A 14,077-nucleotide genomic window follows, 5' to 3' on the forward strand; every position below is an offset into this window, starting at 1 on the left:
TGTGTTTTTTTTTTTTTTTTTGGCAGGACGTACTCTAGAGAGGGAAAAACAACAATCATTAATATTTCCTCTTATCTCTGTTTTTGTTAACCATTGCTCTCAACAGGCATTTTATTAGGTACATCTGCTCTTCCTACAACCTGCAGTCTGGCTTTACATACAAAATACTGTTCAGTTTTGTTTGAACGTCATGAGGGTTGACATCATGTGAGGGTCAAAGAGACACTCTAAGAAAGTCTCAGGTAAATTATTAAACACATTTGTTTTATACATTTATGTTTTTACAATCACGCATTACTGTTTCGGTACTCTGGGAACAAAGCAGGTGAATCAACAAAATGGACTGCCCTCAAAGGACATTCATCATCACAATAAACTTTAAAGACGGAAATGTTGCATCAGTGTAAATATATGACTCAACATCTTTGGGGAGCTCTCCGAGTTTTTTGGGAGGAGGATGAGGACCATGTAAGTCACACTTTAATCTTCCTGTTTAAGAGAATGACCCATGAACATGACCACATTTTAGTGTTTTAACTTTTTTTTCCTGACAGTTGTAATCACTGTTCATAGTAAGTTATGCTTATGAATTATTCTGATCATTGCACCATTCCAGATGAAGTTTGCTCCCACTCAAAAATAGACTAACATTTACTCTCACTGGCTGTGTCCATTTTTTTTTTGTTAATTCAGAGTCAAAATTCGCAGTTACTTCCCCACAACTGATCTTATTGATTTCAACTTTAAAGTATGACACGACGACTTTGATATAATAATAAGAATCACTGGGGGAAAAAATGGTTTCTTTTTTTTTGTTCATGCAACTACACAGTTCCCGCGTGAGCGTGCACTGAACTTCTTCCTCTGCAACAAGAGCGCGCATACAAACACCCACCCAAATAACTTTGCGGTGTGTCTAATGCACTCCAGCCGGACTTGCGAACATCGGCTTTTGACTTTGCCCGGAACAGCGATCGGAGCGGGAAAAAAAAAGAATGCCGAGGAGCACCACAGTGCGTTCGTTGGGGTCCCCTGTCCTCATCTCAAGCGGAGAGGACGCCGTAGACAACACAAACTTCGAAAGGTACAACTTTTTACTAACACAAGTTAAACATAAAAGTGCTTGAAGACACGCTTTCGGTTCGACCTAAATTTGTCACACTCCAAGTGTGTATACACGTGGAATGCATGGAACAATCTCTGGGTAGTTTTTGGAACATGTATGGACATTTTTGGATGAATGATTAAAAGTTACTTAGACTAAGTTACTTACAGCTATAGTATACAATCATGATTTGAAACTACAGCATAATATGGGATAAGTGACACGTTGTTTTAAAACTGTTGCCTAGTTTGGCAGCATATATGCTGATTGTATACAATCATTGGTACACATGCAATATGAGAGTTGTAGCGATTTTTATGTCATTCAAAAAATAAATATCCTCACGTGATTGATATTTCTTCTTCCGCCATGTTAGAGGTCAAGATGGGAAAAACTGTTGGACCGACCTGTCAGATTTTGGTTGTACTAAGTTCATTTTGTTTCCCTTGTCAATCCCTTTTTTGGTTCTTTTATCACAAACAATTTATTTTAGGTTACATTACTTGACATGTTTCGGCATGTACTTCATCATGAAGGCGGAAGTACATGCCGAAACATGTCAGGTAATGTAACCTAAAATTAAATTGTTTGTGATAAAAGAACCCAAAAAAAAAGTGACTGTCAGCTTTTGCTTTCTATCTTTTTTTCCCCGTGTAACTAACCTGAATCATTTTGTATCAGCTATATTATCAATGTTTTCAATCTTTTTATTTTATCAATATTTTTTATCAGCAGGTATTATGCACTAAAGTGAGACAATTTACAATTCTCAAACAACTCGTTGACTTTTGTACAGACGTGCAGCAAAACACAATGAACGGCAAAAGTTCGTGGTATCGACGAAGGCCATGTTTTCGCTATAATGATATATTTTTTGTAGTTAGTTTCATAAACAAAAGATGTAGTTTCAGTTAGTTTTTGTCGTTAAATGATTAATTTTACTTTATTTTGCTTCAATTTTGTTAAGTTGAATTTCCAAAAATAACCTTGATTCAACCCATGCAATCCTTGTGCGCACCTCAGAGACTCCTCATCCTCGAACGGTTCTCTCGAGACCTCCTGATTCGGGACAGCACTGGTCGCCATGGCAACGCCGGCGTACATCCCGGTAGAGTCCAACCAGTCAGTTTTGTTCACGTCTGTCTTCAACGCCAGTTGCCGCTTTGACGAGGAGTTCAAGTACATCCTGCTGCCCGTCTCCTACACGCTTGTTTTCGTGGTGGGTTTGGCGCTCAACGCTACTGCCCTGTGGACCTTCGTCAAGATGCGCCCATGGAAACCCAACACCGTCTTCATGTTCCACCTGGCGCTTTCTGACTTCCTATACGTGCTATCGCTGCCCACGCTCATCTACTACTACGCCAACCGCAGCCATTGGCCCTTTGGTGTGGCGGCGTGCAAAATAGTGCGCTTCATGTTCTACGCCAACCTCTACTGCAGCATCTTATTGCTAACCTGCATCAGCCTGCACCGCTACATGGGCATCTGCCACCCCATCAAGGCACTCAGCCTGGTCAAACCTCGCCACGCCCACTTGGCGTGCGCCGCCGTGTGGGCGGCGGTGGCGGTCTGCTTGGTGCCCAACTTGGTGTTCGTCACCACGTCCAGGCGGGACAACGACACCTTGTGCCACGACACCACCAGCCAGGATTCCTTCGAGGAGTACGTGGACTACAGCTCGGTTGTCATGACGCTTCTGTTCGGCGTGCCCTTCCTGGTCATCGTGGCGTGTTACTGCCAAATGGCGCGCACCTTGTGCCGACCCCGGAGAGGCTTGTCGGCCAATCAGGTGTCGCGGCAAAAGTCCGTCAAGCTCATCGTGGTGGTGCTGATGGTCTTCGCCGTCAGCTTTGTGCCCTTCCACGTCACGCGTACCGTCTACTACACGGCTCGCGTGTTGCAGCTGGATTGCCACACCCTCAACATCGTCAACTTCACCTACAAGATCACAAGGCCGCTCGCCAGCGTCAACAGCTGCATCGACCCCATTTTGTACTTTCTGGCCGGCGACCACTACCGCACCAAGCTGTTTTATGCGCTGACGGGGAAAAGACAAGCCACCGCCAGCCAAGCGCCTGCTCAGGCTGCGGCCAATAAGAACGCGAGTATCGCTCTGGTCTACTTGAGCTTGGAAGCTAAAGTCAAGCGCGAAGAGGAAAAGATGTAGAAATTGGAACGATTGTTTTTTTGTTTTGCACTGACAGACGAGTCAATTCTGCAATTGACATCAACTTGGACATACAGCAGCGAGCTTAGCAAGCACAAGTTGGAGAATATGGATTGTAAAACAAACTCAAACTGTAGCCTTTGAGTAGATTGTGTTACTTTTACTGTATTTGAACAGAAACAGCTTTGAAATAGTGTCCTTTTCACATTGGAACTCATGTTGCAGGTGTACCTAATGATGTGACCTGTGAACTGCAGAAAACTACTGCCAGCTGCTTTTGTCTTTCACTTGAACATCTGTTCATTTGCTCTCTCAACGAGAGGCGCAAACGGGGGTGGAACGTCGACTATCTGGTACTGACTCCTCCAAATCTACACGTGATTCCTCTATTAGCTTTGGGACTTGTGTTGAAGCTTAGTCGGCTACTAGGCCAAAAGCTGAAAATATCTTTTACATAAGAAAATTCACCCTGGTCTTGATATGATCACATTAAGGCTGCAAATGTTGATCTGGTTGTTGTCTTGGCCGTGTTGTTGTTCCGTGAGGGATCCCTTTCATGATTTTTCCAAGTCGTTGGCATAAAACATGAAAGAAAATCTTAAAATCCTGAAGGACAGTTGTTGAGAGTTGAGGCTTATTTAAAATGTTGAAAACAATCCACGTTTTAAAAATGTCTTTTTTCACTTTTTATATTATTATTCACTTTATTCTGAACTGGCCCATCAATCAGACGTGACTGGTCTAAAGACATTTTCCCAATGAATAATGTCTGACCCCAAAGGTTTATGATCCAAATTGCCTTTACACAAGCCACTCATCAAATTTTGAAACAGTACAGTATCAGCTCAGCTGCACCACCTAACGGTTTGGTTATAAAATACATCTGTGCTATCTGAATGATCAGTTAAGAAAACTGAGTGTGAATTTAAAATGTCGGAAATGTGTAATCTATACTAGTCTAGACATTTATTTGTTATTTGCTGCGCCTGACTGAATACCAAGTGACAGAACAACATTTTTGACCAGTCTACGGTGTCATTAAGTTCTGCTTTAGCCGACAAACTTTAGATAAACGCGATACAGCCGCTTTAATTACAGATTTTCTTCAAGGCTCGTCTTTAGAGGCAGATCGGTCTTGAGTATTAGTATTTATTATTCTGCAAGACGGCGTAAGTGAGAAAAAAGATGTGATGTTCTTAGATTTCTGAGCTCAAGGACATGAAGGACTATTATGATCAAAAACTTGATTTGTGACATTTGCAGGAGAGAAAAAAAAAACCATGTTTCCTTTTTGTGTCCTTCCTCAAGTATGAGAAAATAAATTGGCTGTGGGGAGCACGTGTCACACGTCTATTCAGCGCAAATAGCCTCGCCTTTCCGCGCCGCACTGTATTCACCACAAAATACATTTCCATCAGCTTTAAATCCATTTAGTCGGAGGACCTTCAGATATATTTTCACCTTTTTTACGCTATAGAAATGCCAATAAGTGTCAATAATGTTGTGAACTCCATCATGAGGGACCTTTTTTTTTTTTTTTTACTATTATTAAAGTGTTTCGTCAGAAATGCATGCATTTTTCTAGATTTGATGTCTAAAGAAAGCATCGCGTGTCTAATGTCAACCACAAGGTCAATCTGATATTATGAATTTAATTGAATTTAGTTCACAACAGTCATTAGTTTCTTATATTTGCTAATGAAGAAACGTTTTTTTGATAAATATGATTAGATTGTGAATGTAATTACCCTACTGTTCTCTCCAATATACTTAAACACTGTAATATAAAAAAAATCAATTTGTTGGACTAAAACAGTAATTAGGTTTGTAAACTACAAATAAATATGAATGGTGTTTTTGGCAAATTGTAAGCGTTTGCACAAGAAAGCATGCAAGTTGTCTCCTCCAAATCAATCTGCTGAGTTGTTAAAGGTTTGATAAACTCCTAATAATTTGATGTGAAATATGGGAAAGATCATTTTGACCAATTCAAAACATTAAAACACTGAGTTAAATTTCCCAGGTGCAAATTTGATCAAGTTTGTTGTCTTGAAATTTTGAGTTCTTCCATTTTTTTACTGTGAGATACATTTGTTGAACAGAAAATGTAACAAGAACAACAACAAATCTCCTGAAAGCGCACTTAATTTCTCTTTAAAAAAATGATTGACCATTGATTTGGTTGTATATTGAGAAATCTGTCTGTCTGTCTGTCTGTCTAATCGTTCTCGTTCGTCCGTTCATTCATTCATTCATTCATTCATTCATTCATTCATTCATTCATTCATTCTTCCCTCATCAGGGTTGAGGCGAATAAGACGAGGCAGCTCAAGGACGCCGGGCGAGCGGCTGAATGCGGCGGCGGAGTGCAGCGAGTGACACGGCAAGGAGGGAAGTTCATTATCCGGCTGAAAAGGAAACCAATGGCTTTCGGCGTTGCCACGGCAACAGGCCTGTCCTTTGCCGTCGGCCCCGTGATAAGGTACTTCACAGCATTAAGCGCAATTATTGCGAAGTAAAAGGGAAAATATTGCTTCCCATTGAGAACAGATGTTAGTCATTGATTGGCATGGCCTGTTCTTAAGAAACTCTTTCACCCACACGGCGACTCGCTGTAACCTTTGAGGAAATGTGATGGGCTTGGAGGGGCTGTTGTCGCACAGGCGAGTGTGAGTGACACGAGTGACACTCTGCTGCCGCTCTTGTACCTTTGCTTCGGCTTCAAACTGCTTTTAGAAACCCAAGAGCCACAAAGCTTTCCAACTCCGAGAGAGAAGTCCAAAGTAAAGAGAGCAAAAAACTTCTGGCTATTATTTGAATAGTTTAAGTGTGTCCAAATGTTGTACTATTATTTCTTAGGCCAATATCAATCCACATTGTCTACCCTGGCATTCATATTTCTAAAATACAAGTTTGATCGGTCTGCCATTTACTTTGTGTGTAATTCCACTGTTGGCCACGGGATGGCGGCACACGTTTGACATTATATAAATTCAAAAGAAGAGTGAAAAGCCAAAGTTTACTTTCAAGATCAACCAAATTTGTACTTAAGGTTATTCGATGTTAAATCTTCTGTTCTGCTTTTTGCGCCTCCAGAAATCGAGGGCTGTCGGGTCATTTTCTAGTGATGGGTCCACGAGGCGTCGTGTGTCGTCCCGACACATTGGCAAACTGTATTGACACTGTGTCGCTGACTGCTGACACCCGCGACACCTGCTGGACCTTAAAAATACTACAGACATCATAGTTGACAGAAGTGTTGGCTCGCGAGTGAACGATTCGTTCAAAAGAACGACTCCTCTCAGTGAACGAGCACGTTAACAAAAAGGTCAAAACTGCATAAAAGATATACATTTACAAAGTCGCCCTACAGCGTCATTACCGACATTTAATGCTTTGCGCCTGCAGACATGAAAGATCATAATAAAACATAATGACGACCATACTAGAACGCACATGCAGACGTGAGGAGCGTAGAATTCAAATAACATCTCAATTTGATTCCATCATGGTGAAGAATTGAACTGCAAACGCATCCAAAATGGAAAACCATGTCACGAGTGTAGCAGAGTTAAGGCTGATGATTTTGAGTTCAACAAGTCCCGTACAACTATATGTACAACAGCCTGCTTGAGCTGCTCCAATAAACCATATAGTGTACGTACCTTCCAAGCAATATGAGCCAAGGTTTCATAGTGTAGTGTTTATTGCTCTGGACTCTCACCCCAGCGACCCGAGTTCAAATCCGGGTGGGACTAAAAAAATGTTTTATCATGGATTTGCAACACACATTTAGGGGTTGAGGTTAGGGCTAGGTTTAGGGCCTAGGGTTAAAGATAGGGCTAGGGTTAGATCTAGGGTTAGGGCTAGGGATAGGCATCCATCCCGTTGACAATGCGCTTCCTTTAACAGAGCTTTGGCGCGCCTCCTTGACAGACTATACGACTGCTCGTCCGGTCCCGTGACCTTTTTAAAGCGATACGCGCACCTACACGGGGCTTCGCTTGATGAGCTCAACATGCACCGACGCATCGGTATCGCCGGAACCCTCACTATTATTTTCCAATGTACATTTTTGTGTATATTTATTGATATATATCGTGAAATTGATAAGTTCTGGGGAAAAAAAGCACGATGGTTACTGTGAACACATGGGTGGATCGGTACTCGATAACGGTCCGCGCAATATTTTTGTCAAATGTCCCTTTTTGCAGGGGATGAACTGGCACGTACTGTGCGACATATTGTGCGCAACACAGCTACGTTCCACATCATTAGTACGTCATTCTACCGTGACGAGACACAAAGGCGCCTCGGCCTTGGAGGTCCAGCAGCAGTGTGGAAGTGCAGGCTGGGCGGGATGAGTTGATTTGTCCGAGACCGGAGTGGATTCATATAATGGAAACTGTATGCCAGAGTGTGTGTGTGTGTGTGTGTGTTGGAGGGGCAAATTGTTTTAACCCCTATTACAGCAAGCGCACAGCGCTCCTCTTATCAAGGCCGTCGCAGCCTCTCATTAATATTCCCGACATATGGCTCTGCTGCGTGTATCATTGTCTATTAATGGAAGGGATAATCGCTCATTCAATTATCAGGCAGTCAGCAAAAGACCAACATTGGACGTGTTTTTCAGCAGCGTGGCGAACAGCGAGCCCCCCCTGAAAGTGCAGCCGGCGATAGAGGCGGATTACAACATATTAGCAGCCTGCGAGCGAGCGAGGCCAAGAGTCAGTCAGGCATTGGACGAGAAACACGAGTAACCGTCGGCACGCGTGTGCACCGACAGCCGCTTGAGCATTTATTTAGTATCTTTCATTTCCATGACGACAATTTAGAGCCACTATTGGTGTCATAGTATGCAGTTCAACCAAACCACTGTCCTGGACTTCTGATATTATTTGGCCCAATGGAAGATTTATATTTCACAGTTAAGCGCTTCAATTCACTTTAATACAGTTCCATGGCACCAGGATTTCACAAGAAAGTGGAAAATACTACTTTTGCATCAATGAAGCTCGTTACTTCACTTCTTCGTGGTTCTTTGGTAGTGGTAACCGTTAACAAAGCACTACTTTTTTCTAAAAAAAAGGCACTTCAATTCTCTCCCACGTAGCTTATTGGCAACAAAATGCCACGTGATGCGCCAAAGCACTACCTTTGTTTAGACGAAGCTCCTCAGTTCATTTTATTTTAGCTCCTTGGTAACAGGATGACAGAGGATGACAGCAAAGCACTATCTTTGTCTTATGGTAAAAGTTGTTTGATGGTTTAAGAATTACTGTAGCGTATATGCTAATTTCAATGAGCCTCTCTTTGACTTTTTACACATTAAGCTTAGTTTAAAACTCCATCAATGCCTTTTCTTTGGAGAATTATGCAGTGAGTCAAAGTTAGTCTTCTTTACCTTTTCTTAAAGTGATTTTATTTTTTCAGTTTTTTTATTGTTTTCATTTTTTTTATTGACGAGCACGAGAACGACAATAAAAAAAAATAGTTTTTGAGAAATACATTCAAAGATGTGTTGAAATTGTGTTGAAATGTTTAAAGAGTGTGGGATGGGTAAAACTATCACCTGTAGGTCTGAAATGTGTCCCCCCAGTGCGGGGGGGGGGGGGGCACTGTAGGCGGTAGCGCTACTGATGATAGTCAGATCTCTCCGACCTTGTTGAGCCAACAGGCGCCGACGCAAGGATCAGTCTGTTTTCCACGAAGACCTTTTAGTGGCATATCTGTGGAGCTGTCTGGCACAAATGTGAATGAGTGAGGAGAGGAGGGGAAGTGAAATGTTCACCAAAATCCACAGTTTGATACATTTACACACCCTGAATGCAGCACGGGGCCTTTGTTGGAAGTGCTTTTTTTTTTTTTTTTTTTTTGCAGAACGCTCACAGGGTCAGCCAAGTTAGGAAAGTAATTAAAGCTGCGGAGAAAAGAAAGCATGCTGCCATTCTGATTTTGAAAAAAAATAAAATACAATTTTAATAATGGGAGAGAGAGAACAGGGGTGGGGGAGGAGAGAGAACGGTGTGGTGGGAAGAAGAGTGTGGGGGGGGGGGGGGTTCTGCCTACTTATCAATAGTTGCATTTTTTTTTTTTTTGAAACGGCATCGCTTGTACATTGGCGGGGCACAAGTGGCCTTCAAAAAAAAAAAAAAAAGGCGGGAACATTAACATAGTGATTTGATGCGTGTGGCAAAGGGCCTGAGCCAATATCACAGAGGACTCAGCACTCCTTTTGTCTGCTGGGACTCTGCTCCCCTCTGATATGAAAATTCAATTATTTTATAACTAGATCTTGACAGTCCACGCTCGCGCCTCGCCAGCTGCATCCGCGCGCGGGGGGCCGCCGCCTCCTGATAGCGAGAGGGAGGCCTTTTCACACAGCGACGTGTTTTTAGAAAGGGGGGGGGTGGACAAGATTGCCTAAATGTGTTGCATTTAAGGACTGAAAGTTAATCTAATGCAGTGGCCATTATCTCACCTCGGTAATTCCAATAGGCTCCTCAATCTGTGTTTACGCCGCCGCTGCAGCATCCTCATTCTTCAACATCTTTGAATCGCTTTGCATTCAAACGGTTAATTTATTTATTTACTTTTTAGCAACTATATAGGAAAAAAGTTTGGCAATGAGGGATGTCAGCATTTTTCCAGGTGGAGGACAAATTCAATGTAGAATTGGAATTCTGTCAAGAGGTATTATTAAGCTTTTATCTAGTCAGACAGTGTATCGGGACTTTTTCCACATTTTGGGCTCTCCAGAGGAGTTTACACCATGTCGAGATTCGAGTCCGTGACTGACGCTCCACATTTAAAGTGAATGAAAAGACTCAAGTCGGCTGTGGACACTCCCACAGTGACGCAGCCCCCCCACCTTGTAGATCAGCCGGCCTGCAAAATGACCAACCAAGTCTAACTCGGTGCAGCTCAAAATGAATTCATACAATAAAAAAAGTTGGACATAAAATTCATTTTATAGACAATACCGTTACAGAAACCAAAGGAAACAATGGAAACAAAAAACAACGGTAAAACAATGGAAGCTTTTATTAACAAATTGAGGTAATAAGAAGATAGATAAAAAGCTTTTTGGAAATGTTTCTAAATGTGTTAAGAATAAAATTGAAGAAATCACCTCACGTAAAAGTAGTCCTAATTGCCATGAAGCTAAAAATTCCATATGCTTTACTTATGTCACCTCAAGATGGAAAACTGGATGGGTATTTTAATTTTTGACAATAATTGTTAAAACTCATTAGGTTAGTTTTCACCTCGAGATTGGAAACTGGATGCTTTTTTAAAATTCTCGACAATAATGATTAAAAGTCGTTAGGATAATTTTGGACAATCATGATTAAAAGTTGCTGGGTTGGTTATACATTTGCATTGGCCTGTTTTATTTCAAATTGCTCCAATGTGAAACAAACCTGTCATGTCCGTGCCAGAGCACGCTCGGCCGGCAACTAACCCTCAGCCACACCCCTTCATCACCGTAAAGTCTGTCACCTGCTTCCTCTTGTTACCTTATGTATTTAAGTCCTGTCCGTGTGTTACTCTTGTCTTCTGTGCCTGGTGTTCTGTCGTCAGATCCCCCCGGTCTTGTCTGGAGGTTCACGGTCAGAATTTTATCCTTGTCCAAGTGGGCTTCTGTCTGTCTGTTTGTCTGTCGGTTTGCTGGCTGTGAGTATCTGTCCCGTCTGTGTCTTGGGTTCCCCACCTACCTCCCTTCCAACTCCCTTTCCCTTCAATAGATCCTGGTTCAAGCTGCATTTGGTCACCCTGGCTCAAATCATTCCTGACAAAGGTAAATTGTGTCCAGATTTATTTTTGCCGAGTCAGCTCATTTTACTCGGCTTGTTTTATTTCTTATGTCACTCATGGCTCTGTGACCTTTGAACTAGAGTGTGTAAAGATTATGTAACCACAGTTTTGTGTTTTTTTTTTGTTTTTTTTGTCTGTTTCTTTCCATCCTCAGCTCTTCAGCATAAGTTTCCAGATGAATTGCACTCTCTACCTTTTTACTCAAACCCACCCACGTGGGTGAGCTATATTCTTGTCTGTGCCCCAAAACTTACATCTCGAGCTTGTTAGTGAACATCTGAACTGCCTCCTTGGTGGCGTCCAAACAGGCATTCAGCCAAGCTTTTTTTTTTATATTTAAAAAAAAAAAATTTATTACCAAGTTTCTGGTACAAACCTTTTCATTAGTGCCTCGGCCCATTGTGAGTGTTCCGAGGGGGGTCTCTTCAGATTAGGGAACAGGAAGCAAGACCCCCCCCCCTGTCCCTTCTCCAACTCTCCTGTTTTTTTTTAAAAATGTGAGGCCCACTGTGCATCGCTTATAAACCCACCCTGGGAGAAGACGTACCTGACTCCCCCTCATTAGGCCAGCGTGTAGTGGGCGCTCAGCTCCCACCGAAGAATGGAACTAATTATCATTCTCTGCAGGGGAGGAAGGCCATTAGCACTTAATCAGCTCTAAGAGTAGTATTCGAATCGGGCAGCCGGTGAACGCAATATGCTTTGACTACCAATTGGCATTTTGCACATTGTTGGAAAAAGTGTTCTCACCCAGAAATGACGGATACTTGAACAAAGTTGTGCCATGAACATAAATTGCACTGCGACCTTTTGGTTGCAAAAGAGATGGCACGAGTCACGGAAAGTGGTGATCCATGGATATGGATCAAACTAACACCTGTTGGGAATTTTGAGTACTTGATTATTTCTGATCATGTTTTGTACCTGTCACAACAAAAAAAGCTGATTTATGATTAAATTTGGCAATTTTAGGGGAAATAAATATCTCTATCAGTAATTACCTACAGCTACCAAAGAAATTAAAAATAGCTTACTAAGATGGGACATTGTGATTACCTAGGAATTTAGGTTAGCATTGGAAATGCATAAATAGTTGCATACTGTTTTCTTTCTGTTCTGACTTTCACTGCTGATAATACTGGTTAGGAGCACATTTTAAGTTTTTTTTTTTTTTTTTTTTTCCCTTAAGCTAATTTCAATTTTTGTTATGCGTTTGACCTAGAAAAGCTTGGCCAATGCAAATTGTCATTTATAGTTGTGTTTTAGAAAAGAAAATCTAAATCACTCTTCAGTATTGTTTTAGTATTATGAAATGTGCAAATAAAAAAGAACAGATTTGGAAACAAATTCATAAAAAATACTTGTGTATTTACAAAAGATTCTAAAATATCAAAAGCAACATGTCATTTAATTTTTTTTTTTTTTTTAATTAGTCTCTAAATGTGTATGACAAATACTGGATGATTTTTGCTCATGTAAATGGCAAGTGGGTCAGGATCAAGAAGAACCAAAGCAACCTCCCCTTTGGGTAATCTGAGCAGCAGAGAGCTGTCATTTGCCATTTGGGTCTGAATAGGATTGAATGTCGTTTTCCCACCAGGAAGGAGGGATGGAAGTATGTTGGGAGGGGGAAACAGGCAGTGGTGTGTAATGCTAGAGTAAAATTAGAGCTTTGATGGCAGCTAATAGCATGTGATTGGTGGCACCCATGTTGGGTTTCCAGGAAGAACGCCTCGGGTACATTTACGTCCCTCGGCCAAGTGCTGACACACCTTGGAGATTATGCCAGGCCAGGCCAGCCCAGCCTCCCTTCCCGCAGCTGTAATTTCTGCCCGATCGGCATAATTACACATCTCTAACTTCAAGCCTACCTGTGTCTCCTGTTTCCGCTAACTGTCCAGCTGGGTAAAATGTTTGTTCTTGTGTTGCAATGCCTTTAAACCCGTTTATTAAAAAATCTACAAATTCAAAACATTGTGGGTTTTTTATTTTTATTTTTTTTATAGATCCTATGGACAGTCGAAATCTTTGAAAAGGCTCAGCATTATGTGGTCTAAAGTAAATAAGAAAAGAACATTAAAACACTTCAAGCTTTGAACAATAAAGTTGACCAAAATTTGAGTATAATCGAAATCTTCAATTTTCATTTTCTGATTTTCTTAAAGTCAAAATTATGGCTGTAATAGAACTGGTCCATACCAACACTCTAAGGCTCACATTTGTATATACCCAAACCACTTAACTTTGCCTTGCTAAAATTTGATAGCACTGTTTAAAATAAACATACACAGGCTAATAAAACTTAAAGCGTCTAGAGTTGCAGCAGCTAGACAAACAATAACTCACTCACTCACCCGGTCTTACAAATTTTTAAAAGATTTCTGGATACAAGTCGTGTGATGTTGAAACTCCATCTGACTCTTCTTAAATCCACATCTAAGTATCCATATCAATCTGCACCAGTCAGCTCCAGATTGACAGACAGACAAGACCATGAGCTGGATCATCTTTATGTCTAACCCAAACTCAAAGTAAATTTGAAGCTGCATTATTACATTGCATTTAATGGCTTGCATTGTTTGTGCATGTTGTTTTGGCCATCACATCACTTTGTGCTGGCATCTTATTTGGGCTACGATGCTAGCTAGTGGTGAGCCTCGTGTGAAGGTAATTTGATTCCTTTTACTAATACTGTCAGGTATGTAACACCAACTTGTGTTTTTGTACATGGTGTTGATGCTTTATGATCCTCTCTGTTTTGACTGTCGCCACAGTCTTATGACATACCTTATCATTTCAGAATTATTTTTGAGCAAGTGCTGCCAAAATGAATCTTTTTCCATTCAGGATCCCAAAATAACATTGTTATACCTCGCAATGGGATAAACTAACCTTACGACCAAAGTTAAGCTCACTTGTTTTTGTCACCGGTCAAATAGAGTGTGATGCATTGAGCTGGATATCAAGCCTATGAAATAGATGCTTCC

General features: G+C 41.4%; 1 protein-coding gene and 1 long non-coding RNA gene across 3 annotated transcripts; both read left to right on the plus strand.

The window, feature by feature from the left end:
• Positions 1 to 939: 939 nt before the first annotated feature.
• LOC147060485 (P2Y purinoceptor 4) lies at positions 940 to 5,697 on the plus strand. Of its 2 annotated transcripts, none has more exons than XM_085905863.1 (2): positions 940 to 1,084; positions 2,129 to 3,633. In XM_085905863.1, exon 2 carries the CDS (start codon positions 2,190 to 2,192, stop codon positions 3,270 to 3,272), a length of 1,083 nt encoding a protein of 360 aa, XP_085761989.1. In that variant the 5' UTR covers positions 940 to 1,084; positions 2,129 to 2,189; the 3' UTR covers positions 3,273 to 3,633. The 2 variants fall into 2 exon arrangements, 1 of the variants encoding a protein (XP_085761989.1); XR_015065499.1 differs by lacking the exon at positions 2,129 to 3,633 and adding an exon at positions 5,575 to 5,697 and having other exon boundaries at positions 947 to 1,084.
• Positions 5,698 to 10,838: 5,141 nt separating this feature from the next.
• LOC147060486 (uncharacterized) lies at positions 10,839 to 12,807 on the plus strand. The gene is made up of 3 exons (XR_015065571.1): positions 10,839 to 10,949; positions 11,021 to 11,073; positions 11,245 to 12,807. It is a non-coding gene; the product is annotated as an uncharacterized LOC147060486 (long non-coding RNA).
• The last annotated feature ends 1,270 nt before the right edge of the window (positions 12,808 to 14,077 follow it).

The sequence above is a fragment of the Syngnathus leptorhynchus genome, chromosome 2 (assembly GCF_054491065.1).
Source record: "Syngnathus leptorhynchus isolate UIUO chromosome 2, UIUO_Slep, whole genome shotgun sequence".
Classification (NCBI taxonomy): Eukaryota; Metazoa; Chordata; class Actinopteri; order Syngnathiformes; family Syngnathidae; genus Syngnathus; species Syngnathus leptorhynchus.

Coding starts and splice junctions, on each gene's coding strand:
- LOC147060485 (XM_085905863.1), top strand. CDS start 2,190: ATGGCAACGCCGGCGTACATCCCGGTAGAGTCCAACCAGTCAGTTTTG.